General features: G+C 42.7%; 1 protein-coding gene across 8 annotated transcripts in view; it reads left to right on the top strand.

Annotated features, from left to right (window-relative positions):
* The first annotated feature begins 229 nt into the window (after positions 1-229).
* The window catches only part of EML5 (EMAP like 5), a 295,572-nt gene continuing 269,087 nt past the window's right edge, over positions 230-26,714 (top strand). For all 8 annotated transcript variants that reach the window (XR_012669025.1, XM_048854106.2, XM_048854105.2 and 5 more), the window contains exon 1: positions 230-673. Coding sequence is in view for 7 of the 8 variants with exons in the window: in XM_048854106.2 (XP_048710063.1) it covers positions 477-673 (197 nt within the window). In the remaining variant the exon portion in view is untranslated. The remainder of the gene's footprint in view (positions 674-26,714) is intronic.

The raw sequence follows: 26,714 nt of genomic DNA, 5'->3' as shown, positions 1-26,714 counted from the left end.
CCCCTTTCTTGTCCCTGACTTTGCCCCTACCTCCACCTGTTTCACCCTCCTCTGGCCATGTATTGCCCCCTGCTCTGTCCTGTCCGTTCCTCCCTCCTCTCGCTTTCATCCCGCTCGGTGAGCGGACTCTGGCGGCTGAGAAGGGCAGCGCGGGGGCAGCGCTTTCAGCGGGCGGCGCCGGGCATGCTCACACGGCCCGGGCATGCGCACAACAGCCCGATCTGAGGGGAAGCTGTTTCTGGCGCTAACCGTTCCGGGCGGTGTCTCGGTGCAGCCATGTCTGGCGCGAGGAGACCAGCGCCGCTCATTCGGCGGCGCCCTCTGTGAGGAGGCGGAGGAGAGGCAGCGGCGGGCATCCATGTCGGCGGCCAGGGATTAGCGAGGGAGACACCGAGCCCGGGAGGGGGGAGGGTAACTGGCCCCCTCTCCTCTAGGGCTCCGGCGGGGGAGACGCGGAGCCGGCCGGCGGTGGGGACATGGCTGACCGGAATGCCCCCAACTGCCACCTGCGGCTAGAGTGGGTCTATGGCTACCGGGGTCACCAGTGCCGCAACAACCTCTACTACACGGCGGCTAAGGAGATCGTCTACTTCGTGGCGGGGGTCGGCGTGGTCTACAGCCCCCGGGAGCACCGGCAGAAATTCTACCTGGGGCACCAGGACGACATCATCAGGTACGGAGACCCTCACGCCCTTCCCTGTGCCCTCGCCTCGGAGCCCGGCCGGGGCCCGGGATGTCCCAGCGACTGGAGACACCCTTCTATCCATCAACCCCCACTCTCCCTATTGCCTCCACCTTCAGCCGCGGGAGCACCTGGCGAAGCCCTGCCTGGGGCACCAGGACATCCCCGGGTATCCGAGACCCCGATCCTCAAAACATCGGTAGAAATTGTACTTGGGATACCGGACTGTGTCACGTCCAGTGCCAGGGTCACCAGACCTCCCACCCCTTTCTCCTGGCGTCCAGTGCCAGGGTCACCAGACCTCCCACCCCTTTCTCCTGGCGTCCAGTGATCACAAGCAGAATATTGGAAATAATCTGAATATGCCAATGACAGTGAGGCTTTAATCTCTTCCCCGCCCTCTCCCCTTACAATTTAGTTTGTCTTGTATAGCAGCAAGAATAGAAATCCCTATAGAAATGGCTTTTGGATCGCGCGGTTCACTGCCGGCTTTCCTCAGGTGCTTGGTGCTGAAATTTGTATGCATGGCTGTATGTCAATATTTTGCCAGTATAAAATGATGTGTCTCGACCGTTGCTTGGTTCCCATCTGTGTGTACAAGTCAAAAGGCTGGGAAGTGGGAAGTAGTAATCTGATGTGCATTTCAAAGTCATTAAACTCAGGAGGAGGTTAATCTGCAGCAGGTAGACCTTTGGCCCACATCTAAATACAGGGATTAGAGCATGGAAATAAAAGACACATCTGCAGCTTCTGCAACGTTTAAGATAATTTTATAATAGCAAACATTCTTGCAGATTTGAAATTTATTCTACAGATCTGTCTAATTGTAGTAGGCTGAGTCTTATCAGGTGTTGAAGTTAATAAAAAAGATTAAACACCAGTGATGCATAAGTAGAGTAGATGTCATGGAGGCGGAGTTATTTCCTAAATACACCAAACCAATCTTAGTAGGCTTTTGGATAGCCAGATAGTATTGGAAGGCGAGTGGCAGTATTTTGAAGTGTATAAAGGGAAGATGTGAACCTGAGTCAGTAATCCTTTCTCTTCCAGTAGGCCTCATTGTGTGTGGATTTTAAATATTGTTGTCCTTTGATTGCTGTTTTTATTTAGAGAACAGTTTTTCAGTAGCCAGTAAATCTTGTAAAAACACATTGTATACTGTGAATTGCTTGTGATGCTGGAAAGCACTTGGCATATCTTTTATATTAGCTGTACAAATGTATTAACTAGCTTTGCACATAGAGAGTAAAATGGATGCTGACTCTTTCATTCAGGGTTTAATACATTCTAGAAATCTGGACCAAAATGGCCACAAATATTTCAGTTTTTATTTCGATCTTAAAATTCTGTTTAGGGTCTTTTCAAACTTTTGAAGATTTTAAAGTACGGGTATGAGCCTCTCTTACAGACCATTCTGTCCCTAAATTAATTCCTACTTGGTGCTCAAAATGAGAAGAAAAAATTAGGTAGCTCATGGAATGCTGTAGTGTACTATGCAACCAAGCTGGGTCAGATATGTGAATTAGCTATTTGTTTTATGCTCATTTCATTCTTTTTTGACAATTTCCTCTTAATCTGAAACAAAAAAGCACCTCAAGAATTGTCATCAACTCCTCAGGCAAGGGGACATTGTGGAAAATCTTCAGCATAGCTCCCATGAGCCTTGGCTTCCTTTGAGCACAGCTCATACGAATGACGGGCCCAATCCTGAAAAGGTTTACTACATAGTGCTTACTGACATGAATAGTTCTCATTGATGTAGTACTTGCTAACATGAAGTTTCCCTGTTGATTTCAATGGGGCTACTTACAGCATTACACCTGGTAGAAGTGTTGACAGGATTGGACCATGAGAAAGAAATTGTTTATGGCTTCCAACTGTGAAATTTCTTTGGTCTCTATGAATGTTTGTATGGAGTGCTAATTTGGAATAAAAGGCTAATAACTACTTATCATTCAAAAGGCTAATAACTACTTATCATTCATACTTATTATACCAAAGAACAGAATATCTGCAAGGGGGAAATCTTTAGTTACTTTCCTGATTGTTAGTAGATATGTTTTGGCTTCTGTGGTATCATGATCAAACATACAGGAAGTTCTTGCTTACAAGGTAATGCTGTTACGGTGATCCGATTCTTTATCTGCTTGCTGAGGAAACCCTTGTGAAGCGGGTAGTGTTTTCAATTGTGTACAGTTTTGTATGCCTATCAAACGTTAGAAAGACTATATAGAACTGTTAGAACACTTGAAGATGTAGTGAACATTCATCTCAACAGTAGAATGACTGTTTCCAATGATACCATCACATTTTTTTATGATTAATGGGGTTGCTTTCTCCTTTAAAAAACAAAAAAAACCAACCCAACCTTGGTAGCTTTTCAAACTCAACTTTAGTGACTGAGGACATTAGTTCTTAAAGATATCTGACTTTTAGCATCTCATCATCCTGAAATATTAAATTAAATGTTTTCTCAAAGAAATTAGCTATGAGAAAAATGTGAGAATGTCATTGAAGGTGGGATTATATAACAGAATAATCATTATAGCTGCTTTATTTTCTCTCCATAAAGTAGCAAGTTTTCAGTATACTGAAAATTTGCTCATACAGTTTGATTTGATAAAACATGTTGAATACCTCGATGTTGTGACTTACAATCTCTGCAGGAAGAAAACTGCAGGATTGCCATTTCTGTATGCATACATGAATTCTCAGTTGTAAAGTCAGGACTGAGGTTTTAAACTTTGTAATGTATTAAAAAATCAAACTTGAGTGCATATGCATCTACGTCTGCTAAATTTAAATTGAATTATAAACTTTTGATAACTAGGTCCCATAATACAAAGTGGGTAGATAATTGGTACTCTTCTGCATAGCTATGGCATGTTTTGAATGACATTAAGCAGCACTCAGGAAGACAGGAATTGCCATACCAGATCACACCAGTCATCCCTCTAGACCAGTCCAGTATCCTGTTTCTGATAATGGTGGGTGCTAGATTCTTGAGAAGGGTGCAAGAACTTCTTTAGTAGTCAATTACGGAATACTGTAACTTGTCCATAGTTGACAGGGAGTTTCCTCCTAATACCATCAGTTAGTGGTTAGCTTCTGGTATCAAGATTTAAATCTCTTATTTAAAATAAAACACACACACGGTTTAATCATACCTAATTTAGCTAGATGTTCTCATTATCCATATAAAATGTCTAATCTTATTTTTAATCATGGTAAACCCTTGGCCTCCGTTTTACCTGTGGGAATGAGTCCCACAGGTTAATTATGCATTGAGAGAGAAAAAAAGTTTTCTTTTTATCTGTTCCTTGCCTTTCAATTTAATTGAATGTCCTTTTGTTTTTTGTTATATGAGAGATATATGAGACATTACATAATTAGGATCACTCAAATTACTTTCTCTGATATCATTAATTATTTTGTATACCTCCATCATGTCCGTCCCCTTATTTGTCTCCTCTCTAAAATGAACAGTCTCAGTCTCCTCAATTTCTCTTCATAAAAGGGCTGTCCATGCCTCTAATCATTTTTGTTCCTCGTGTTAGGACTCCATTTATTTTTGGTATATATCTTCTGAGAGTCAATAACCAGAAGTGAACACAGTATTCCAGGTAAGGATATATAATTGATGCATATTAGAATGTAATACTGAAAATATTATATCATATTCTTTATTAGAGTAGTTCAGCAGTGCCACTATACTTAAAGTTGTGCCACAACTTCTGTTTAAAGGTCAGCCTTGCTAAATCCTCTAAAATTGACATGTTTAGTTGGATTTCTTTGAAGTTTGGTGTGGCTCAGAAAGGTGCAGTGTCCTGACTTTGAGGTCATTTGAGCCATGGTCTCTTGAGATATAATAAGGCCCCTCACAAAAATAGTCATTTTTCAAAAAGTTTCTAGGTGGGTTTTCTTTGCACAGAGCTAAAGATCAAACTATTGATGTATTGCAGGCCAAAATGGTCTCAATCTTTTGAGTTTTACCCAAAGTAGTATATGGCTCCCACTAAGTCTTTGGAGGACACAAATTAAGAATGGTATTTAAGAAAATGTACATTTTTTACAGTGCATGTGTCAATACAGGAAAAACAGAGGCTTTTCTTTCCCACCATTTTATATATTTTAAAACTTGACTCTTGTAAGTGCTCTAAACTCCAAATGGTTATTTGGATTGCTTTGAAATTTGGTGTTCCTTGCATGCAGTAGTGTTAGTGGTCCAAATTTGGGGTCATTTAACGGACGGGTTTCTGAGTTACAGGGCCCCCCGAAACACTTCAGTTCTGCTGCCTGGTACTGTTAACTCAGAGGTGATAATTATTGGATGAATCACTGACCTTGTTGAGATTGATGGGTTCAATTATAATAACTAAGGATACATTAATCACAAGCCCCCACCTAAAACAAAAGGAGTTTGGGACTGAATGGCTGGAGGTTGCTGCAATTTGTGAATCATGGGTGGCAATTTTACTTTGTGGGGAATGTAATCAAAGTCTTTGGAGGATAAAATTAGATATGTAAATACTTCCTGGGAGGGGAAGGAATATTAGGGGGCAGAGGTGTGGGGCAGTGAAGGGAGAGATCTTTGGGGCTGCAGTGAGGGGAGGGGAAAAATTAGGACTGGTGGTAGGGGAGGGGAGAGAGGTTGGAGGCTCATGTAAGGGTGGTGTGGGGATTAGGGGGGGATGTGTGGGTGAGTGGCAGAGGGACTGAGGGAGAATGGGGCGGGCGCACTTGTCAGCTCCACATTCTCCCCTCCTGTGTGTCTAAATTTTGGGGGGGGGGTTCTTGCCTCTCTGGGACCCCCCCATGAGCTGGGATATAGGGGTTCTTGTTCCACTGAAGGTGTCTGAATTCCTCTCCTGCTCCCCTTGTATGGGCCAGGATTTGGGGGCCATGTGCCCATCTACAAGGGTTGGAACACCTCCCTACCCCATTCATGTGAACTGGGTTCTGGCCGTGCCCTTTTGGGAGGGTTTGAAGCCTCTTCCTTGCCCCACATGTGATCCAGGATCTGGGGAAGTCCTGTCCCTTTGGGTGGGGAGCTGAGGATGGACGTACTTAATGCATATCACAGGCTCTAAAGCACTCATGAGGGGAATGAGAACACCCTCTGAGATGCAATTGTTTCAGGTTGTATTTGTCTTTATGGGGTGTTCTCACTCAGCTGAGAACATCACATTGAGATGAATAGGCTGCTTCAGACCTTTCAGAGTCTCCTATGCCAAAGACAGATGTGTAGAGCAGCCCTTTCCCTCCATCCATCCTCGTTGTTTATAACAAGATGCTTCTAGGTGCTCTAAAATCCACATATTTGTATAGATTTTTTTGAAAATTTCTATGCCTTGTGGAAATACAGAGTAGGATTAGTGATCCAAATTTGGGGTCATTTGAGCATGGATTCTGGAGATATAAGTCCTCTCCCAAAATAGTACCTAACTGACCAATTTTTCCCCCCTTTTGTTCTTTAATAGTGTTAGATAGGATTCTGTGCATGAGCAGCTTGTAAAAGGAGGTGAAGTTTGTACATTTCAGAAATTGTGGGATTGGCAGAGTAAAGCAGTGTGTGTTAACAGGGAATATTGGGGCACTGCTGAACGAGGGCAGACTTAAGGTTGCATGGAAAACCTTAACTATGCATATCAAAGTGGGAAATGACTGCCTAGGAAGGAGTACTGTGGGAAGGGATCTGGGGGTCATAGTGGCTCACAAGCTAAATATGAGTCAACAGTGTAATGCTGTTGCAAAAAAAGCGAACATCATTCTGGGATGTATTATCAGGAGTATTATAAGCAAGATACGAGAAGTAATTCTTCTGCTCTACTCCAGGCTGATTAGGCCTCCACTGGAGTATTGTGTCCAGTTCTGGGTGCTACATTTCAGGAAAGATACGGACAAATTGGAGAAAATCCAGAGAAGAGCAACAAAAATGATTAAAGGTCTAGAAAACATGACATATGAGGGAAGACTGAAAAAATTAGGTTTGTTTAGTATGGAGAAGAGAAGACTGAGAGGGGACGTGATAACAGTTTTCAAGTACATAAAAGGTTGTTACAAGGAGGAGGGAGAAAAATTGTTGTTCTTAACCTCTGAGGATAGGACAAGAAGCAATGGGCTTAAATTGCAGCAAGGGTGGTTTAGGTTGGACATCAGGAAAAACTTTCCTAACTGTCAGAGTGGTTAAGCACTGGAATAAATTGCTGAGGGAGGTGGTGGAATCTCCATCATTGGGGATTTTTAAAAACAGGTTGGACAAACACCGGTCAGGGGTGGTCTAGATAATACTTAGTCCTGCCTTGAGTGCAGGGTTCTGGACTAGATGACCTCTCAAGGCCCCTTCCAGTTCTATGATTCTATGATATCCTTGTTTTCAGAAGTTTTGAGTTTTGCTCAACTCAGCGTTCTTCAGGGGGACAACATACCACCAATCAACCTTAACTCTGAGTTAATGCCATTAAATAGATTCTAATGTTTTGTTCTTCTTTGAGGGCCCTCTGTGTGTTCCCACTTGTGGATATGGCACCCCTGCACTGAGACATCAAACTGCTTTGCAAAGTTGTGTCTGTTGGGGCTGTACAAGAGTTCTTGCTTGGAAGTGATGTCATTGCCTTACTCAATATGAGGAAGTGTACCCCCTTAGCTGCCTCAGTTCCTTCACCATTGCCACAGAGAGTGAATGGAATTCACCTTTGTGTCCTCATTCTAGGATCTTCTGTTAGTATTTTTTGTAAATAGTTAGTTTAGAGTAGTATAGAACACATAGTGTAGTTCAGTGGCTCTCGAACTTTTTTTACTGGTGACCCCTTTAACATAGCAAGTTTCTGAGTGCAACCCCCCCTTATAAATTAAAAATATTTTTTTATATATTTAACACCATTATAAATGCTAGAGGCAAAGCAGAGTTTGGGGTGGAGGTTGCCAACTCACGACCCCCTCATGTAATAACCTCATGACCCCCTGAGGGGTCCCAACCCCCAGTTTGAGAACCCCTGGTGTAGTTAGACCTTCCCTTGTCGCAGGAGTCTTCATTTGACGCAGTATGAGGACCACACTGGGCCCTCATCCCACTAATGGCTTCAAGAGATGCCCTTCCCGCCCATCAATCATACTGGAAATCAATGCCCATATCCAGGACCTTCTATGTTTGGGTGAAACCCACCTGGTAATCTGGTGTGCGGTTTGCTGAGCCTTCACTTCCCATGCTAGAAGGGAGAGACATTTGAGACTCCAGGCTCTTCTGGCTTCTTAATGTCAACAGATTGATAGTCGAGGCTCATCAAGTGTATTGAGACCAGCCTCCATGCTGAGATCCTCTTGACAGAAGCCCAAGACGCATTTTGCCACTCTAATCTCAGCATTGTCTTCTATCATAGGTTTGAGATCAAAATCTCCTTGGAATTATGTTGGGAACAAATCCTTAATGCAGGATTATGCATGCTGGTTAAATCAAAAGCAGCTCTGAAGACCAAATGGATGTTGTCTAGTAAGGCCTCAATAGACTTGGTAAAAGTGCAGAAAGTGCCCACCTTGGCATCGACTCTTTTTTAGGCACGGTTGTCCCTGGCACAGACTGTGGACCCATCCTTAGGCATCAGTGGCTGTGTCTTGACACCAAAAGTCCATTCAGATGTGCATCTGGGCAAAAGGAAAAAGAGGAAACATATCTCCCCATAAGAGGGACACAAGTATAAGAAAAAAAGAGGAAGTTGCCTCTCCCTTCTCCTTTGTACTCTCTGCCCCAGGAGTGCATTGAAGGCTCTTAAATGGAACCATTGTCACCTCTTCTCCCCAGAGCCATATGTTTTGGCACCAATAAACTCACTGGTTTGAACTCAGTGGCATCTTTGATGTCTCTTTGTCTGAGTTGAGGTCCACTGTCAAGACTGCTAGCGACCCCTCCACATGCTGTTTTGATGCTTGACTCAGTGTGTGTATTGGCTTTCCTGATTCTGATCTGGAGCAGTCTTGTAGTATCTTTGGCCCCTTTGGAGATGAACCTTTAGCATTCCCCTATTCAACCTCTGGCTCTGACCTTATTCCCTTACTTCAGATCCAGACATCATGGAAGGATATGATGCAGCATCATCTTTAGCTTCTCATGTGGTTTACATACAGGACTTGGTGAGAGCCCTGTTGCAGGCATCATTCTTCCCCGGCTGACAAACACAGACCGTTTCAGGATCTATTAGGGAGAATGGCAGATATTCTTGAGGTGCAAAGTAGGGCAGTCAAGCAATTAAAAAAAATTAAACTCTTCAGCTCCCTCCCCACCAATGCCTCCTTCCCCACCCAGATGTATGCTGTTAACGTGTTAAAAATTAATGCTTTCAGTTAATTGCAGGCTTTAAAGAGCTTTAAACTAGGAATTTAGGGGGGATGGTTGGATAATCTCCATGCCTGATTCTAATATTGACCAGGAGGAAAATCAAGAAAGAGAGAATACAGCAGTGGAGAAAGGAACAACAATGGGTAGGAGAATGAACATTAAGAGGAAAGATAGTGCCAATACCAATTAAGCTGACAGTCAGATAGGTAATACTGGCCGTAGAATAACTGTACCTCATTGGTTGAGGAATCTGGGTGAAGCCAAGCAGAAACAACTAAGATGTTTGCATACCCATGCAAGGAGCCTGGGTAACAAAACGGAGGAACTAGAACCACTGGTACAGGAAGTTAAATAATAATAGTGTAATAGTAGTAATGACTGGAGTACAGGTATTGAACATAAGAACGGCCCTACTGGATCAGACCAAAGTTCCATCTAGCCCAGTATCCTGCAGGGTGGATTTGCTTTAAATCACTAGTCAGGAAGACTCGATTTAATCATGGATTTCTATATAAAAATGCATTCTTGTTGGTTGTTATAACCTTAATACATATTCTTCACAACTGAGAGATAGATGTAGATTTCATTTTTAGAAGTACACACCATACATTTTTTAAGTGATTTATTTTGAAAACTTTTCAGATTAATTTTACAGCTATATCAGAAAATGAATGATTGGTTATTTCATTTACCAAAGGTAATTGAAGCAGATATTTATGAAGTCATTGGGAGGTGAACTATCTCCAATTCAACAGGTTAATCATTAATATTTGGAGGATTTTCTTGCCATGCTGTATTAGGAGGAGAACATCACCAGACAGACATTTTTAAATTGTTTTATTTAACTAAAACAACAATGTTATGTATTCTGGATTTTTTTTCTTCAACAGCAAATCTATAATACTTTAACAAAACAAGCATATGCATTTTTGAATTTAGTTAAACATTCACATTTTTTAAAATCAGGTTTGCTTTTGTTAAAATTGTTTGTAACTAAAATAGTTAAATGAAATATTTAAAAAAAAAACCAAAAATTAAATCAACTGTGTCAGCCAGGTCAACATGAGAAACTTAAAATATTGGCTTCTGTAGCTAACTCATTTGTCTTCACCTTCATTTTCCTATTTGTTCATAATTTGGAAAAGAAAAACAACCTTTCCTGCTTTTTCAGGTCCCAAACGATTTCTCAATTTGGACTGAATTAGTCCAAAGGAAGAAAATATTCTTTCTACACCGGCAGAAGAAGCTACTGCTGTTAAAAGTGAGATTATCACTTCAACAGTCTCTGAATCCAAGTGCTTAAGTGACTTCCACCAGTTCATTGGTGTGACTTTCTTTAAAACATCATCAGCAAACATATATTTCTTGAATGGTCCATCGTTAGCTCTGAAGTTTATTATAGTTGGCATTATGGAGGGATGATTGCTGGATGTCCATGTCATAGCCAACTCCTCTTCTGCAGCAGTTAAGGTTTGACCCTGATACCGAGTATTGAGAATATTTTCAAGAAAATGAGCTGGAGATAGTGCTTGTCCCATTTGTTTTTTTAATGCTTGTAATTTAACTGTCATTGCATAGATCTCACTCAGTTCCTTCCAAATTTCACCAGCGTTAGCAATAAAACAGCTATTTCCCTGCATTTTGTTCAAGGCTACAGAAATAGGCTTCAGGGTACTTGGCCTGTGTTCAACATTTCTCTTAAGCCCAATGTTGAGAACTTTGACTGTGACGGTTCCATCTATTTTTTCACGATTTTGTTCACAAACTGTCATCAGATTAGGCCAGTTCTTGATATAGTGCTTAAAACAGTCCACTATAGAGTTCCATCACATGTCTTGTGGGAGAGTTAGCTTGGTTCCTCCCACTTTTTTCAGAGCAGCTGCTGCAAAGTGGTTGTTACAGAAGTATTTTGCAATTTCAACAAAATTAGCCTTTATTTCTGGAACACTGAAGTCTTTGGCTAGGAGCCTAGGAGGTGCATCAAATGAGTACTGCAACCGTATGTTATTAGCTTGGGACTCTCTTCTAAATTTCTTCTCATCTTGGATACATTTGCAGCATTGTCTGTGACCAAGCTGCATACTAGACATTTGATTTTTTTTTCAGTTTGTTATAGCTTTTACTGCTACTTCTTGCAAGTATTCTGCTGTGTGTGCATTTCCTGATGTATCAGTTGTTTCTGTAAGGAAGACATTCCCTTCTTCTTTTGTCACACAAGTACATACAACAGGATCGTTGTGGACATTGCTCCACCCATCAAGACTCAGGTTAACAATTTCACGCTCTAGACCTTTTGCACATTGCTCAATTTCTCTTTCATACACCCAGCAATTTGCCTGGGACATCTGCTATGTTGGGTGGACTGTATCCTGGTCTTAATGACTGAACCATGTTAATGAAGTGTGGGTTCTCAATCAGACGGAAAGGAAAGTTTGTTGCATAAACAAACCGGGAAATTTTTTAATCAATTACCTTTTTTTGTAATCTGCTAGTTCTTATCACAAACTTATCTATGGTTGTTTCTGGATGATGGATATTTTTTTTCTTTTTGCTACTGGTGATATACTGTGGCTATGTGACATACATGATGTGACTGAAACACTATCATTGGCAGATAAGTCTGAAACTACAGAAAATGATGGTGATCTTGAAGGTGGATACTCCTTCAGAATCCTGTATGGTGAGGATGGATTCTCCTAAACAAAATAAGTCAAGGCAGTTATTTAATTATTATTACCATACTGCTCATTTAGTATTACTCATTACATTCACTGACACTCGGTACTACTATAAAGGTGAAATTGTAAAAGGAAGATCTGCCTATTTCAGGTATTTATTTTTTATCACAGTGATAGCACCATACAGTAACAACTATGTTTTTTGTTCAAACATGAGAATTCAAGAATAGTCCAGAAGGAAGACAGGCAATCCTTAAGAAAGAAGTATAAAATAAAAATGTTTACCAACCTGAAGATCCTGCATGTTCAGACATGTTCCTTTCATCATCTTCACCGCAGCTTTCTCCTAAGAAGGAACACTCTTCATGATAAGAACATAAGAACGGCCATACTGGGTCAGACCAAAGGTCCATCTAGCCCAGTATCCTGTCTTCCGACAGTGGCCAATGTCAGGTGCCCCAGGGAATGAGCAGAACAGGTAATCCAAGTGATCCATCCCATCGCCCATTCCAAGCTTCTGGCAAACAGGGGTTAGGGACACCATCCCTGCTCATCCTGGCTAAAAGCCATTGATGGACCTATACTCCATGAATTTATCTACTTCTTTTTTTAACCTTGTTATAGTCTTGGCCTTCACAACATCCTCTGGCAAAGAGTTCCACAGGTTGACTGTGCATCTTGCCTTTAGTTACCACCACTACATATCCATTAGACATAGCAACAGGTCTCGGATTCCTTTAGTGCCACAAAATAATAGATGGCAAAGAGTCCTGTGGCACCTTATAGACTAACAGACTTATTGGAGCATAAGCTTTTGTGGGTGAATACCCACTTCGTCGGATGCATCACCCACAAAAGCTTATGCTCCAATACCTCTGTTAATCTATAAGGTGCCACAGGACTCTTTGCCGCTTTTACAGATCCAGACTAACACAGCTACCCCTCTGATACGTAAAATAATAGATGTACTTTTTATTTGGTCATCTCATTACTGCTGGGGCCATATCCTGCTCACATTAGTCATGCAGTTAAGTCCCATTGACTTCAGTGGACTTGAGGGAGTAAGGTGAGCAGGACTTTATCCTCACCACTTCAGGTCTCCCTCCCAATACTAGGAAAACACCCCTCCCAGTAAATGCAGTGAAAGATAATAGGTATTGTACAGTTCAAGTATTGCTGTCCTCTGCCACCCTAGAGTGATGCCATTAATCTTAATCTTTAACTCAGAATAATAAAAGTCTCACGCTGCACACCACCAAATACTCTCTTTGGTGCCAATCAGAGTTACATAGTAATAAGGTTCTGATTTAAACTGACCAAGTTAAGGCTAACAAATCCTCCTCCCTTTGGGCCTACATTTTATAACATCTTATCCCTCATGCTCTTAGAGCACACATGGTAAGGAGTTCTACATGCTGATGGGCATAACTCCAATTGCCAGCTTTCATTAGGAAACAGCTCTGTAACCCAACAATATAAGTTATGATGTTATTTCATTTGCGCAACCAGGCCTTGCATTTCTTTGTTGTACTGTTTGCTTTTTGCATGCATGTAGAGGAACTTCATTAAAATATTCCCAAACTGGGTCTTTTACGGCTTGCTGCCTTTATAGGTTTTCCCTTCTTGTGAGAGCATGGTATAGTAGATCTGAAATCAATGAAGGCTACACTGAGAAAGACCTCAAGACTTCTGGAATAATCTGCTCAAACAGTTTCATTTTGTTTCTACTGCCTGTCCCTCTCTTCTCACATTTATCTCCAGACTTCTTCTCCTTGTCCAGATCTATTGCGCCCCCAACAATCTTTTTGTTCATTGAACTTTTTGAAACTTTGCACTTTTAGAGAGAGGTAAGGGATTGACTCTATGTACACAAATTTGCAGAGGGACAATAGGGCTGAGGTCTGTCATTTCTCACCTCTATATATTATTTATTTATTTATTTATTTTAAAGCATTTTTGCTGTTAACAAGCATGTGAGCTCTGGAGACACAAATCCACAGTTTGAGAACTGCAAAACTAAGCATCTTTGTTGGTATCTTCTAGACTGAGCACTGAGTCCGATTGGGTAGATAGAAAGATTAACCTAAATAATCTATACAGATGCCCCTGGAACCCCATAAGATTGGGTTCCCAATCCATGAACCATTGGAACTCATTTACAAAACTTTTCTTAAACATTACATGAATATATTGTCTCATACTATAGAATTAGAATTTATAATCCCTATTCCATGATGAGATATCTTTGAGCTATAATGTATCTTAACTAAAACTATCTTTAGATAGGTTTTTTTCCTCAAAAAGCATTTTATCAAAAAAATCTGATTTAAATTAAAAAATCCATTTATTTTATTTTATTTTATTTTTTTAAAATTATTGATTTTTATCCACCCTGGTAACTTGTCTTCCTACAGTGGCCAGGGCCAGATGCCCCAGAGGGAAAGAACAGAATAGGTAATCATCAAGTGATCCATCCCCTGTCACTCATTCCCAGCTTCTGGCAAACAGTGTGTGCTGAAGAGTGTGTGTGTTGTTCAGGAAAAAGAAATAAAGGTAAAGGTGGTGGAGTAGCATTGTATATTAATGATGAGTTAGACTGTAAAGAAATGAGAAGAGATGGAGTTTGTAAAACAAAGTCTGTTTGGGTCAAAATCACTTTTCAGAAGAAAGCTACCAGAGGCTCCCCTGGGACAGTGGCTTGAGGTATGCTACAGACCCCCAGGATCCGATGTGGGTATGGATAGAGACCTCTTTAATGTTTCTAATGAAATAAATACTAGTGGGACATTTGTGTGATTATAGGAGACTTTAACTTCCCAGATGTAGATTGGAGGACAAGTGCTACTAATAATAGTAGGACACAGATTTTCCTAGATGTGATAGCTGACAGATTTCTTCACCAAATAGTCACCAAACCTACAGGAGATTATGCCATTTTAGATTTTGTATTGGTGAGTAATGAGGACCTCATAGAAGTAGGGGACAACCTTGATTCTAGTGATCATGAGCTAATTCAGTTTTAATTAAATGGAAGGATAAGCAAAAATAGATCTGCAACTATGGCCCTTGATTTCAAAAGGGCTAACTTAAAAAAATTACGGCAATTAATTAAGAAAGTGGACTGGACTGAAGAACTCAAGGATCTGAATGTGAAGGAGGCTTGGATTTACTTTAAGTCAAAGTTGCAGAAACCATCTGAAGCCTGCATTCCAAGCAAGGGGGAAAAAATCGTAGGGAAGGGTTACAGACCAAGCTGTATGAGCAAGCATCTTAAACAAGTTAAGAGAAAGCAGAAAGCCTACAATGAATGGAAGATTGGATTTATCAGCGACGAAAGCTACCTCTTGGAGGTCAAAAAGTGTAGAGAAAACGTGAGAATTGCCAAAAGCCAAGCAGAGTTGGACCTCGCAAAGGAAATGAAAACCAATAGCAAAAGGTTCAATAGTCATATAAATTGGGGGAGGGGGGAAGGAGGGGAAGGAAAGAAGTGGGACCGCTAAGCATTGCGGATGGGGTGGAGATTAAAAATAATCTAGGCATGGCCCAACATCTAAATGAATATTTAGCCTCAGTTTTTAATAAAGGTAGTGAGGAACTAAGGGGTAGTGGCAGGATGGCTAATGGAAATGAGGATATGGAAATAGAAATTACCACATGCGAGGTGGAAGTCAAACTCAAACAGCTTAATGGGTATAAATCAGGGTACAGTTCGGGAAAATCTCCATCCAAGAATATTAGAGGAACTGGCACATGAAATTGCAGGCTCAATAGCAAAGATTTTTAATGAATCTGTAAACGCAGGGGGTCGTACCCTATCACTGGAGAATTGCTAATATAGTACCTATTTTTGAGAAAGGGGAAAAAAATGATCTGGGAAACTACAAGCCTGTTTGTTTGACCTCAGTTGCATGCAAAGTCTTGGAATAAATTTTGAAAGAGAAAGTAGTTAAGGAAATAGAGGTAAATGATAATTGGGATAAAATACAACATGGCTTTACAAAAGGTAGATCATATCAGACTAACCTGGTTTTTTAGACAAAGGTAATGCAGTAGATCTAATCTACCTGGATTTCAGTAAGGCATGTGGTAGAGTTCCACATGGGAAATTATTAGTTAAATTGGAGAAGATGGTGATTAATATGAGAATTGAAAGATGGGTAAGGAACTGGTTAAAGGGGAGACTACAACAGGACATACTGAAAGGTGAACTGTCAGGTTGGAGGGAGATTACTAGTGGAAGTTCCTCAGGGATCGGTCTAGGGATCAATCTTATTTAACAAAAAGTGGGAGTACGTTAACAAAATATGTGGATGACATAAATTTGGGAGGTATTGCCAATATGGAGACGGACTGGAATATCATACATGAAGATCTGGCCAACCTTGAAAACTGGAGTAATAGAAATGGGATGAAATTTAATAGTGCAAAGTGCAAGGTCATGCGCTTAGGGACTAACAACAAGATTTTTTGCTATAAGCTGGGGACTTATCAATTGGAAGCAACAGAGGAGGAGAAAGACCTGAGTATATTGGTTGATTACAGGATGACTATGAGTAGCTAATGTGATGCAGCCATGAACAAGGCTAATGCAATCCTAGGATGCATCAGGCAATGTATTTCCAGTAGAGATAGGGAAGTGTTAGTACCATAAATACAAGGCACTGGTAAGACTTCATCTGGAATTCAGTGTGCAATTCTGATCTTTCATGTTTAAGAAAGATGAATTCAAACTGGAACAGGAGCAGAGAAGGGCTACTAGGATACTACTCTGTCTTCACTAATAAGGTCAGCTCCCAGACTGCTACGCTGGGCATCACAAAATGGGGAAGAGATGGCCAGCCCTCTGTGGAGATAGAGGTGGTTAGGGACTTTTTAGAAAAGCTGGACGTGCACAAGTCCATGGGGCCGGACGAGTTGCATCCGAGAGTGCTGAAGGAACTGGCGGCTGTGATTGCAGAGCCATTGGCCATTATCTTTGAAAACTTGTGGCGAACGGGGGAAGTCCCGGATGACTGGAAAAAGGCTAATGTAGTGCCAATCTTTAAAAAAGGGAAGAAGGAGGATCCTGGGAACTACAGGCCAGTCAGCCTCACTTCAGTCCCTGGAAAAATCATGGAGCAGGTCCTCAAAGAATCAATCCTGAAGCACTTGCATGAGAGGAAAGTGATCAGGAACAGCCAGCATGGATTCACCAAGGGAAGGTCATGCCTGACTAATCTAATCGCCTTCTATGATGAGATTACTGGTTCTGTGGATGAAGGGAAAGCAGTGGATGTATTGTTTCTTGACTTTAGCAAAGCTTTTGACACGGTCTCCCACAGTATTCTTGTCAGCAAGTTAAGGAAGTATGGGCTGGATGAATGCACTACAAGGTGGGTAGAAAGCTGGCTAGATTGTCGGGCTCAACGGGTAGTGATCAATGGCTCCATGTCTAGTTGGCAGCCGGTATCAAGTGGAGTGCCCCAAGGGTCGGTCCTGGGGCCGGTTTTGTTCAATATCTTCATAAATGATCTGGAGGATGGTGTGGATTGCACTCTCAGCAAATTTGCGGATGATACTAAACTGGGAGGAGTGATAGATACGCTGGAGGGGAGGGATAGGATACAGAAGGACCTAGACAAATTGGAGGATTGGGCCAAAAGAAATCTGATGAGGTTCAATAAGGATAAGTGCAGGGTCCTGCACTTAGGACGGAAGAACCCAATGCACAGCTACAGACTAGGGACCGAATGGCTAGGCAGCAGTTCTGCGGAAAAGGACCTAGGGGTGACAGTGGACGAGAAGCTGGATATGAGCCAGCAGTGTGCCCTTGTTGCCAAGAAGGCCAATGGCATTTTGGGATGTATAAGTAGGGGCATAGCGAGCAGATCGAGGGACGTGATCGTTCCCCTCTATTCGACATTGGTGAGGCCTCATCTGGAGTACTGTGTCCAGTTTTGGGCCCCACACTTCAAGAAGGATGTGGATAAATTGGAGAGAGTCCAGCGAAGGGCAACAAAAATGATTAGGGGTCTGGAACACATGAGTTATGAGGAGAGGCTGAGGGAGCTGGGATTGTTTAGCCTGCAGAAGAGAAGAATGAGGGGGGATTTGATAGCTGTTTTCAACTACCTGAAAGGGGGTTCCAAAGAGGATGGCTCTAGACTGTTCTCAATGGTATCAGATGACAGAACGAGGAGTAATGGTCTCAAGCTGCAGTGGGGGAGGTTTAGATTGGATATTAGGAAAAACTTTTTCACTATGAGGGTGGTGAAACACTGGAATGCGTTACCTAGGGAGGTGGTAGAATCTCCTTCCTTAGAGGTTTTTAAGGTCAGGCTTGACAAAGCCCTGGCTGGGATGATTTAACTGGGAATTGGTCCTGCTTTGAGCAGGGGGTTGGACTAGATGACCTTCTGGGGTCCCTTCCAACCCTTATATTCTATGATTCTATGATTCTATGATGATCAGATGAATGGAAAAGCTACTTTATTAAGGGGGAGACTCAAAGAGCTTGGCTTGTTTAGCCTAACCAAATGAAGGCTGAGGGGAGATCTGATTGCTCTCTATAAATACATCAGAGGGATAAATACCGGGGAGGAAGAGGAGTTATTTAAGTTAAGTGCCAATGTTTACACAAGAACAAATGGATATAAACTGACCATCAGCAAACTGATGCTCAAAATTAGGTCAAGGTTTCTAACCATCAGAGGAGTGAAGTTCTGGAACAGCCTTTCCAGAGGAGCAATGGGGACAAAAGTCCTAAATGGCCTCAAGAGTGAGCTTGATAAGTTTATGAAGGGGATGGTATGATGACACTGCCTACGATGGCATGTAGCCAGTCAGTGATTGTTAGTAGCAAATATACCCAGCGGCTGGTGATGGGACACTTGATGAGGAGGGCTCAGAGTTACTACAGAGAATTCTTTCTCAGGTGTCTGGCTGTTGGGTCTTTCTGAAATGCTTAGGGTGCAACTGACTGCCGTATTTGGGATTGGGAAGGAATTTTCCTCCAGGTCAGAATGGCATAGACCCTGAGTTTCTGGAGGGTTTTTTTTGCCTTCCTCTGCAGCATGGGACACAGGTCACTTGTAGGTTTAAATTATGTAAATGATGGATTTTCTGTAACGTTAAGTCTTTAAATCATAATTTGAGGATTTCAGTAACTCAGCTAGAGGTTATGGGTCTATAACAGGAGTGGATAGGTGAGGTTCTGTGGTCTGCAATGTGCAGGAGAGCAAACTAGATGATCATGATGGTCCCTTCTTGCCTTTAATTCTATGAGGAGTAAGGCTGGAACAGGGCAAGAGTAAGTCTGGGAACAAGCAGGAGCTATTATAGCCAGGGGTAAATGTTTTGAGCAGCCAGCAGCCCTGCTGCTGCTGCTGATTTTAAGATCAGGTCTGCTAATCCCCACAACAAATCTGGCATCTTGACCTATCAGGAAGCTCAAATGGGGCCCAGATATACTTCAGATCTTTACTCTTGATGCTATTGTTTGTTTGAGGGAATGCTCCTTATCAGAATCCATTGTTTTCCTTTCCTGTCTGGTTACTTTGAACAACTCCTTTTGATTTAACTATGCATTCAGGTAGAGTAATATTAAACAGATGCACTGAGGAACATGATATTTATAAAAATACAAATATTTCCCAGTTCTCCACAAGGACAATCAACTTTTACGTAGAAAAATCCAAGCCCTTTAGAAAATCTTTTAGGTTATTTATAACGTATGGGGAGAGATACCAGGAAAAACTCATTACTTAACAAGACTTTCACACAGGTTTAGGAGAAAAATAGGATATTTACTCCTGCGGGAATTCTGTGCCACTGCGTATGCGCAGAATTCATGTCTCCCACAGAATTTTATTTTTTTCTGCAGAAAATACATTGGTGGTGCCAGAACAGCCAATAGCGTGAATGCAGCAGGCTCTTCTGGTGCCACAGCGGCCTTGGTGGGCAAAAGATGGAACTGCAGCACTTCTGGGCAGAATGTATTTTCTGGTGGGGAAAAAAAATCTTTGTGCGTGCAGTGGCACAGAATTCCCCCAGGAGTTGAAGTTCATCGCAGCACCCTGCCCGCAGAGCCAGATTAGGACAGAGTGGGGCACACGGGGTTGCTGGGGGGGGGGTCACAGACTGGGGTTCAGAATGGCTAGTGGGGTGACAGCATTGAGCCAGGGACTGAATGGGAGTGAGGGTGCATGGCCACCTGGGGAGGAGACTGCAGGGGACCCATCAGGATAGGGGGCACATGCGGGGACAGAGGCAGAAGTGTCTGACTGAATGGGAGAGGCTTGGGATCAGCCAGGGTCTGCATGGGGGAGGCTCCCCAACTCCCCAGCAATCCTTCCCCTCCCCCCTGCAAAAAACTTGTTCCATACTTCTCCCACCCACACCCAACAATCCTCCAGGTTCACTCCAGGCTCCTTCCTTCTCCCTCAGTTCCTCCATTACCCCTGACACTCCCAAATCTTTGCACTACTTCTGTGAATTAATCAAAGTTCTATATTAATATGCCTAGTAAGGAATCTTTTTTTGGTCTGTATTGTTACAGACATACTTGCTAACAGATATTTTGAAATAAATTACCAAAATAATTGAAACTGGCATGATTATATTGTGCTATTTTGACAAATAAAATATGCAGAATTTTAAAATATCGTGCACAGAATTTTTAATTTTTTTGGTGCAGAATTCCCCCAGGAGTAGATATTGTGAGATATTAGCAAGGAAACTAGTAAATCTTGGTTTAAAGACCTATTCCATGAAAGCCACTGCAGCATCAAAGGCATGTCTTAGGCACATTCTCCTGTGTTTGGGTGCACATTTTCACCCGGTATTACTCTTTGGACCTAGCATCATAATCTAATGCATAGTTTGGGAAAGCAGTGCCAGGGTCCATATTTATTTAAAAGTTCCTCACCAACCATCTACCTGGTGGAGCATTGCTTTCTAATTTCCCGCAAGTGGGAATGAATGCACAGAGGTCCTCAAAGAAGAAAGAGAGATTACTTATCTGTAGGGATGGTTGAAATTTTTCTGTTGAAACTGTATTTCAACAGAAAATTGGGTTTTTGGTTAAATAAAACCATACACAGAGCTTGAAAACTTTTATCATAGGAAGTTCTAAATGAAGATGAGGGCTCCCCTCTGTCAAAGGACAGTACCCAGGCTAAGCAGTTCACCTCCCTACCACTTGGTGCTTGGATTCTTACCAGAGTGCTGTCTCTGGATTTTACTCAGGGTCTCCATGTTTTTGGGCTCTGTCCAGTAGGTATCTGAATTTCTAAGGCCCCACTCTGGCCTCTAGAAGGAGGAAGGAATGATCTCTCTCTCTTCCTGCTGTTCTCCGCTAATCTTTTCCTCTCACAATCTTTTTAGGAGTCCTTAGTAGTGAATGCATTCAGTACCTGCCTGTGCTGCTTTCTAAAGTAAGGCCAGGAGCATGAAATTTAGGTTATTCTTGGCAGTTTTACTGCCCACAGGGTTCTGAATAGCAATTGTGAAATTCACCAAACTCTTGTTAATTTCAGGCCTTGTCTGTAGTTAGTGAAGGGCAAGCTGGGGTATGACTCTACAGCAGGGGTGGACAAAGTATGGCCCGCGGGCTGGATCCGGCCCACCAGCCGGTTTAATCCAGCCCTTGAGCTCCCACTGGGGAGTGGGGTCTGGGGCTTGCCCTGCTCCGGTGCTCCAGCAGGGTTGGGGGCTGCTCCACGATGCTCCCGGAAGCAGCAGCCTGGCCCCTCTCCGGCTCATACGTGTAGGGGCAGCCAGGGGGCTCCATTCTGCATGCTGCCCTCACCCGAAGTGCTACCCCCATGGCTCCCATTGGCCGGGAACTGCGGCCAATGAGAGCTTCAGGGGCAGTGCCTGTGGATGGGGCAGCGTGCAGAGCTGCCTGGATGTGCCTGTGCTTAGGAGCTGGAGAAGGGACATGCTGCTGCTTCCGGGAGCTGCTTGAGGTAAGTGCCGCCCAGAGCCTGCACCCCTGAGCCTCCCCCAAACTCCCTGCCCCAGCCCTGATCCCCCTCCTGCCATCCAAACCCCTTGATCCCAGTCTGGAGCACCCTCCTGCACCCCAAACCTCTCATCCCCAGCCCCACCCCAGAGCCCATACCCCCAACCAGAGCCTGCACCCCTTCCTGCACCCCAACCCCTGCCCCAGCACTGATCCCCCTCCGAACCCCTTAGTCCCAGCCCGGAGCACCCCCCTACAGCCCAAACTCCTCATCCCCAGCCCCACTTCAGGGCTTGCACCCCTAGCCAGAGTCCTCACTTCCCCTCTGACCCAGCCCGGTGCCCCCTTCTGCACCGTGAACTCCTCATTTCTGGCCCCACCCCGGAGCCCGCACCCCCAACTAGAGCCCTCATGCCCTCCCATGCCCCAACCCCGATTTTGTGAGCATTCATGGCCCGCCATTCAATTTATATTCCCAGATGTGGCCCTCGGGCCAAAAAGTTTGCCCATCCCTGCTCTACAGTGCAGCAGCCTGCCACACACTAAGTGTGTTGACCATGCTACTGTGCCCTACAAAATCTGTAGTTACATTTTGAAATACTGCTGTTTTGAAAAAGCTTTGATACTGCTGTTTTAAACAAACAGTAAATATAAAAATGCACTACAAGACTTTTAATAAAAAGAAAAGGAGTACTTGTGGCACCTTAGAGACTAACCAATTTATTTGAGCATGAGCTTTCGTGAGCTACAGCTCACTTCATCGGATGCATACTGTGGAAACTGCAGAAGACATTATATACACAGAAACCATGAAACAATACCTCCTCCCACCCCACTCTCCTGCTGGTAATAGCTTATCTAAAGTGATCATTAAGTCGGCCTCACCTTCGGCCCCCAACTGAGGCCCCTCCAACGCATTGTTAGGGATCTACAACCTATCCTAAAGGATGACCCAACACTCTTGCGGATCTTGGGAGACAGGCCAGTCCTTGCCTGCGGACGGCCCCCCAGCCTGAAGCGGGTGCTCATCGGCAACCACGTGCCACACGGCGGGGCCACTGACCTGGGAGCTTATCCTTGCGGCGGGGCCCGTTGCCAGCTGTGCCCACGTGTCTGTTCAGGGGACACCATCACAGGGCCTAGTGGCATCGGCCGCGCTCATTCACCTGCACATCCACCGGTGTGATGTGTGCCGGCGATGCCACTCTGCCATTTGCATTGGTCGGGCTGGATGGTCTCTACGTGGAGGAGTGAATGGACGCGGGTCAGATGTCAAGAGTTATGACGTTCATGGACCGGTCGGAGAACACTTCAGTCTCTCTGGTTGTGCGGTCACGGACGTGAAGGTCGCTATCTTAAAACAAAAAAAACTTCGAATCCAGACTCCAGCGAGGGACTGCTGAATTGGAATTCATTTGCAAATTGGATACTGTTAATTTAGGCTTGGATGGAGACTGGGAGTGGCTGGGTCGTTATGCAGGGTGGCCTGTTTCCCCTTGTTTTTTCCTACCCCCCCTCCCCCCACCCAGACGTTCTGGTTAAACTTGGATTTAAACTTGGAGAGTGGTCAGTTTGGATGAGCTATTGCCAGCAGGAGAGTGAATTTGTGTGTGTGTGTCCCCGGGAAAAAAAAGGGGGGGGGGTGAGAGAGCCTGGATTTGTGCTGAACGTGGCCCACCTTGATTACCATGCACATTGTGTAGAGAGTTGTCGCTTTGGATGGGCTATTGCCAGCAGGAGAGTGAGTTTGTGTGTGGGGGGGTGGAGGGTGAGAAAACCTGGATTTGTGTTGGAAATGGCCCAACTTGATGATCACTTTAGATAAGCTATTACCAGCAGGACAGTGGGGTGGGAGGAGGTATTGTTTCATGATCTCTGTGTGTATATAAAATCTGCTGCAGTTTCCACGGTATGCATCCGATGAAGTGAGCTGTAGCTCACGAAAGCTCATGCTCAAATACATTGGTTAGTCTCTAAGGTGCCACAAGTACTCCTTTTCTTTTTAGTCTCTAAGGTGCCTCAAGTACTCCTGTTCTTTTTACGGATACAGACTAACACGGCTGCTACTCTGATACCTGTCATTAGTTAGTATCTGTGTCATAAGAACTCTTCAGTGTACTGTCTTAAGTACTACATCAATACACACAAATACCAGAAAATTATCCATCAAGAAGGACACTGTAAAAACATATCACAAACCTCGAACTCTATAGTGTATTGAAGTAGATATACACAGTAATGAGCCAAACGCTTACAAGCTTGCCTTCACTCATCATGCTTTTCATAGGCTGCACTTACTCCACCTTGTGATCTGATCCTGTCAGTACTTGCAAGTAGGATCAGACCAGGCCAATACTTGGATGAGAAAACATGTAGGTGCTTCAAAAAGTACTGCTCCTGAACGGGTAGTTAGCATTTTCTCCTCTGAGTCAGTACTGAACCCATACCATAACATAGGGTTAAGGAGCAATATACTGTTGGATAATAAGAAATAAAACTGAGTGCCTGCCCATATTTGATTATTAAAAATCCAAAGTCATTTTGTGCAGGAATTTAAGGGCACGTTTGGCCAAATTCCTACTTGGGTAATTACTTTAGATTTCTGCCTATCTTAATTTTCCCTGTAATTTCAGCAGGATTTCATTACGTTAGTTGCCGTCATGGTAGTGATAATCAAATAGATTTTGTACCTGGGCTGGTATATTTTCATGACAGCTTCATAAGGCTGATTTAACATTTTTCTTAAAGTGCCATAGGGTGAGATGTGAGGAGACAATGCCACAGGGGTTAGCTGAATAAATTTGCATAAAGTACTATCACTTAATAGCTTGCATGAAGTCAAATTTGGCTGGTTGTTTTAAGCTGTTAAAATTAGATTTGTATTAAGCCTTTGTGATAAAATCAGTTGAATATTTAAAAGCCAATTATTTGGGAGTTGTCCCTTTTTTCTTAATAGTAGTTGTTTTCTCAATGTGTTAGTATTAACATGCTGTGGGGTGTGTTTTTTTTTTTTTTTTTTGAACCCTTCTACTTCTTGGAAAACTGAATTTTGGAATTTAATCCTTAATATAAATCCTGTGGATTCTCAACACATTTACATAATATGAAGAATTAATCGTCCCATGTAATGGTCCAAGAGTTATAAACAGAAGTTCGTTAATGCCAATCTTGCATCAGTTGTATATTGACAACTTGGTATTTCAGTTCTTCAGACGTTTGTGATCTCTGAGTGAATCACATGAATTTTTGTTTTTCAGTCTTTCACAGACTTAGATTGACATACATTCTACTTTATAATTTGCATGATTGAAAAATAAAGTATTTGCATGAGAATTTAGTTTCATATTTTATGATCTTAAGGGTTTTGTGTGAGAGAGAGAGAGAATTTGTTACTTTGCAATTTGCCCAAATATTTACAATGATGTCACGAGGTTACAATTGTGAAAGGGTTAAGTTTGTTCAAAAGAATTTTTCTGCAGGTGATCAGTCATAATTGTGATTGATTGTGTTATAGTCCAGAAACAGGAATTTTAAAATGAAAAGAATTCAATATTGAAACTAACAATACAGCTTTCTGATTTAAAGTGACCAGAGGACATTTATACAAATTAGTCATTTTAGAGTTGTCATGGCTGGCAGATGAGTTTAGAATTATAATGCTATAATAGTCTTTTGAATTCCCTGTGCTAATTATTCATAAAATATTTAGTTCATTTGAAAGTAACTGTTGCTTGTAATACGTCCATATATCAAGTATTTGACTCAGTTCAGTTTTTGCCATCACTTGAAAAATAATTCCTCAATCAAGTTCTGTGACAAGAGCCCAAGAGCTATCCTGGCCACATTTGATAAGTCAGGTGAATAGACAGCCTTGATCGTATTGAACGCTTTAGTCTCAAAAAAACAAAGTGAATTTCCCACATCAGGCAGTGGGACTCTGTGTGAATGCCATTTGCGTTGGTATAGATTCAGTGACAAGACAGCCTTCAGTAGTGCTTTCACAGTCACACAATGTGCACAAGTCAGTACATAGCTGGCTTGCATTGAAGCATTGGTGGCCACTAAGCTGCACCAACATAGGGGTGGAGTCCAACACAGATTTCTGTTTCTGCAAGAAATCACCTTCTTTAAGCATGATGCTTGGGCTCTGTTGAAAAGGCCAGACTTGCTGCAGATCCTGACCTTGAGTCCTGGCAACAAGAAACATAGGGCTAGATTGCTGTGCCAGGTTTAGGACTCCAGACAATCATAGAGTCAAGAAATTTCACGGCACCCATTGACTACTTGTTCATTCACATCTTATAAAAGGTTCCTGATGTTTGCTGCTGGCCACTTTTACTTTTATTTCAAGACCTTGTCCTTCTGCTTGCATTGACCATTGAGACTTTCTCAACAATGATGGGAGTGGTAGCTGCAGCTCTAAGAGGGGTATCTGTTTTATTCCTCACTTGGATGACTGTCTGGTTCTGAGCAAATTCTCTTTTGAAAACATCTGCAGTAGTCAGTGTATCACCTTGGCTGTCCCAGGACTGGGTGAACACATAGTAAAGCTCCTTATATCCCTCAGAGATCTTTCATATATTGGCACATCATTGATTTAGTAATAGATAAGATAGTTCCCTTCCACAAGAATATTCTAGAGCTGGAAGCACTCCTCAGACAATTCTAGTTCACAAGATCAGGATTCTTTATGTATGATCCTGAGATTTCTGGTGTTGTGCTTGGCTAAGGTTCCACTTCCAGTCATTCCTAAAACAATTGCTGTCCTTTCACCTACCTATGGTAGATTAGTTTCCTGATGGAAGTTTTAAACATATCTGCTCTGTGAGGACTGGACCAAATCAACAATCTGAATATGCCTCCTTTTCAGGATCCCCCTTGGACTCAAACAGCCACATCTGCCAGCCTGTTTGGTTGGATTGCACATTGTGCCTTGAGCTCTGTCCTGAGTGTGGTCACCCAGGAAATGCAAATTCCATGTCAGTATCCTCGAACTGAAGGCGGCCTGTTTTTTTGTCCTCCCCCTGAGTCTTACTCCACTCCAGTCTATCCTTATCGGAATTGACAATGTAATGGAGA

Source organism: Caretta caretta, chromosome 6 (assembly GCF_965140235.1).
Source record: "Caretta caretta isolate rCarCar2 chromosome 6, rCarCar1.hap1, whole genome shotgun sequence".
Lineage (NCBI taxonomy): Eukaryota > Metazoa > Chordata > Testudines > Cheloniidae > Caretta > Caretta caretta.
Note: the sequence above shows the minus strand (reverse complement) of the source record. Positions and strands in the feature narration are given on the sequence as shown.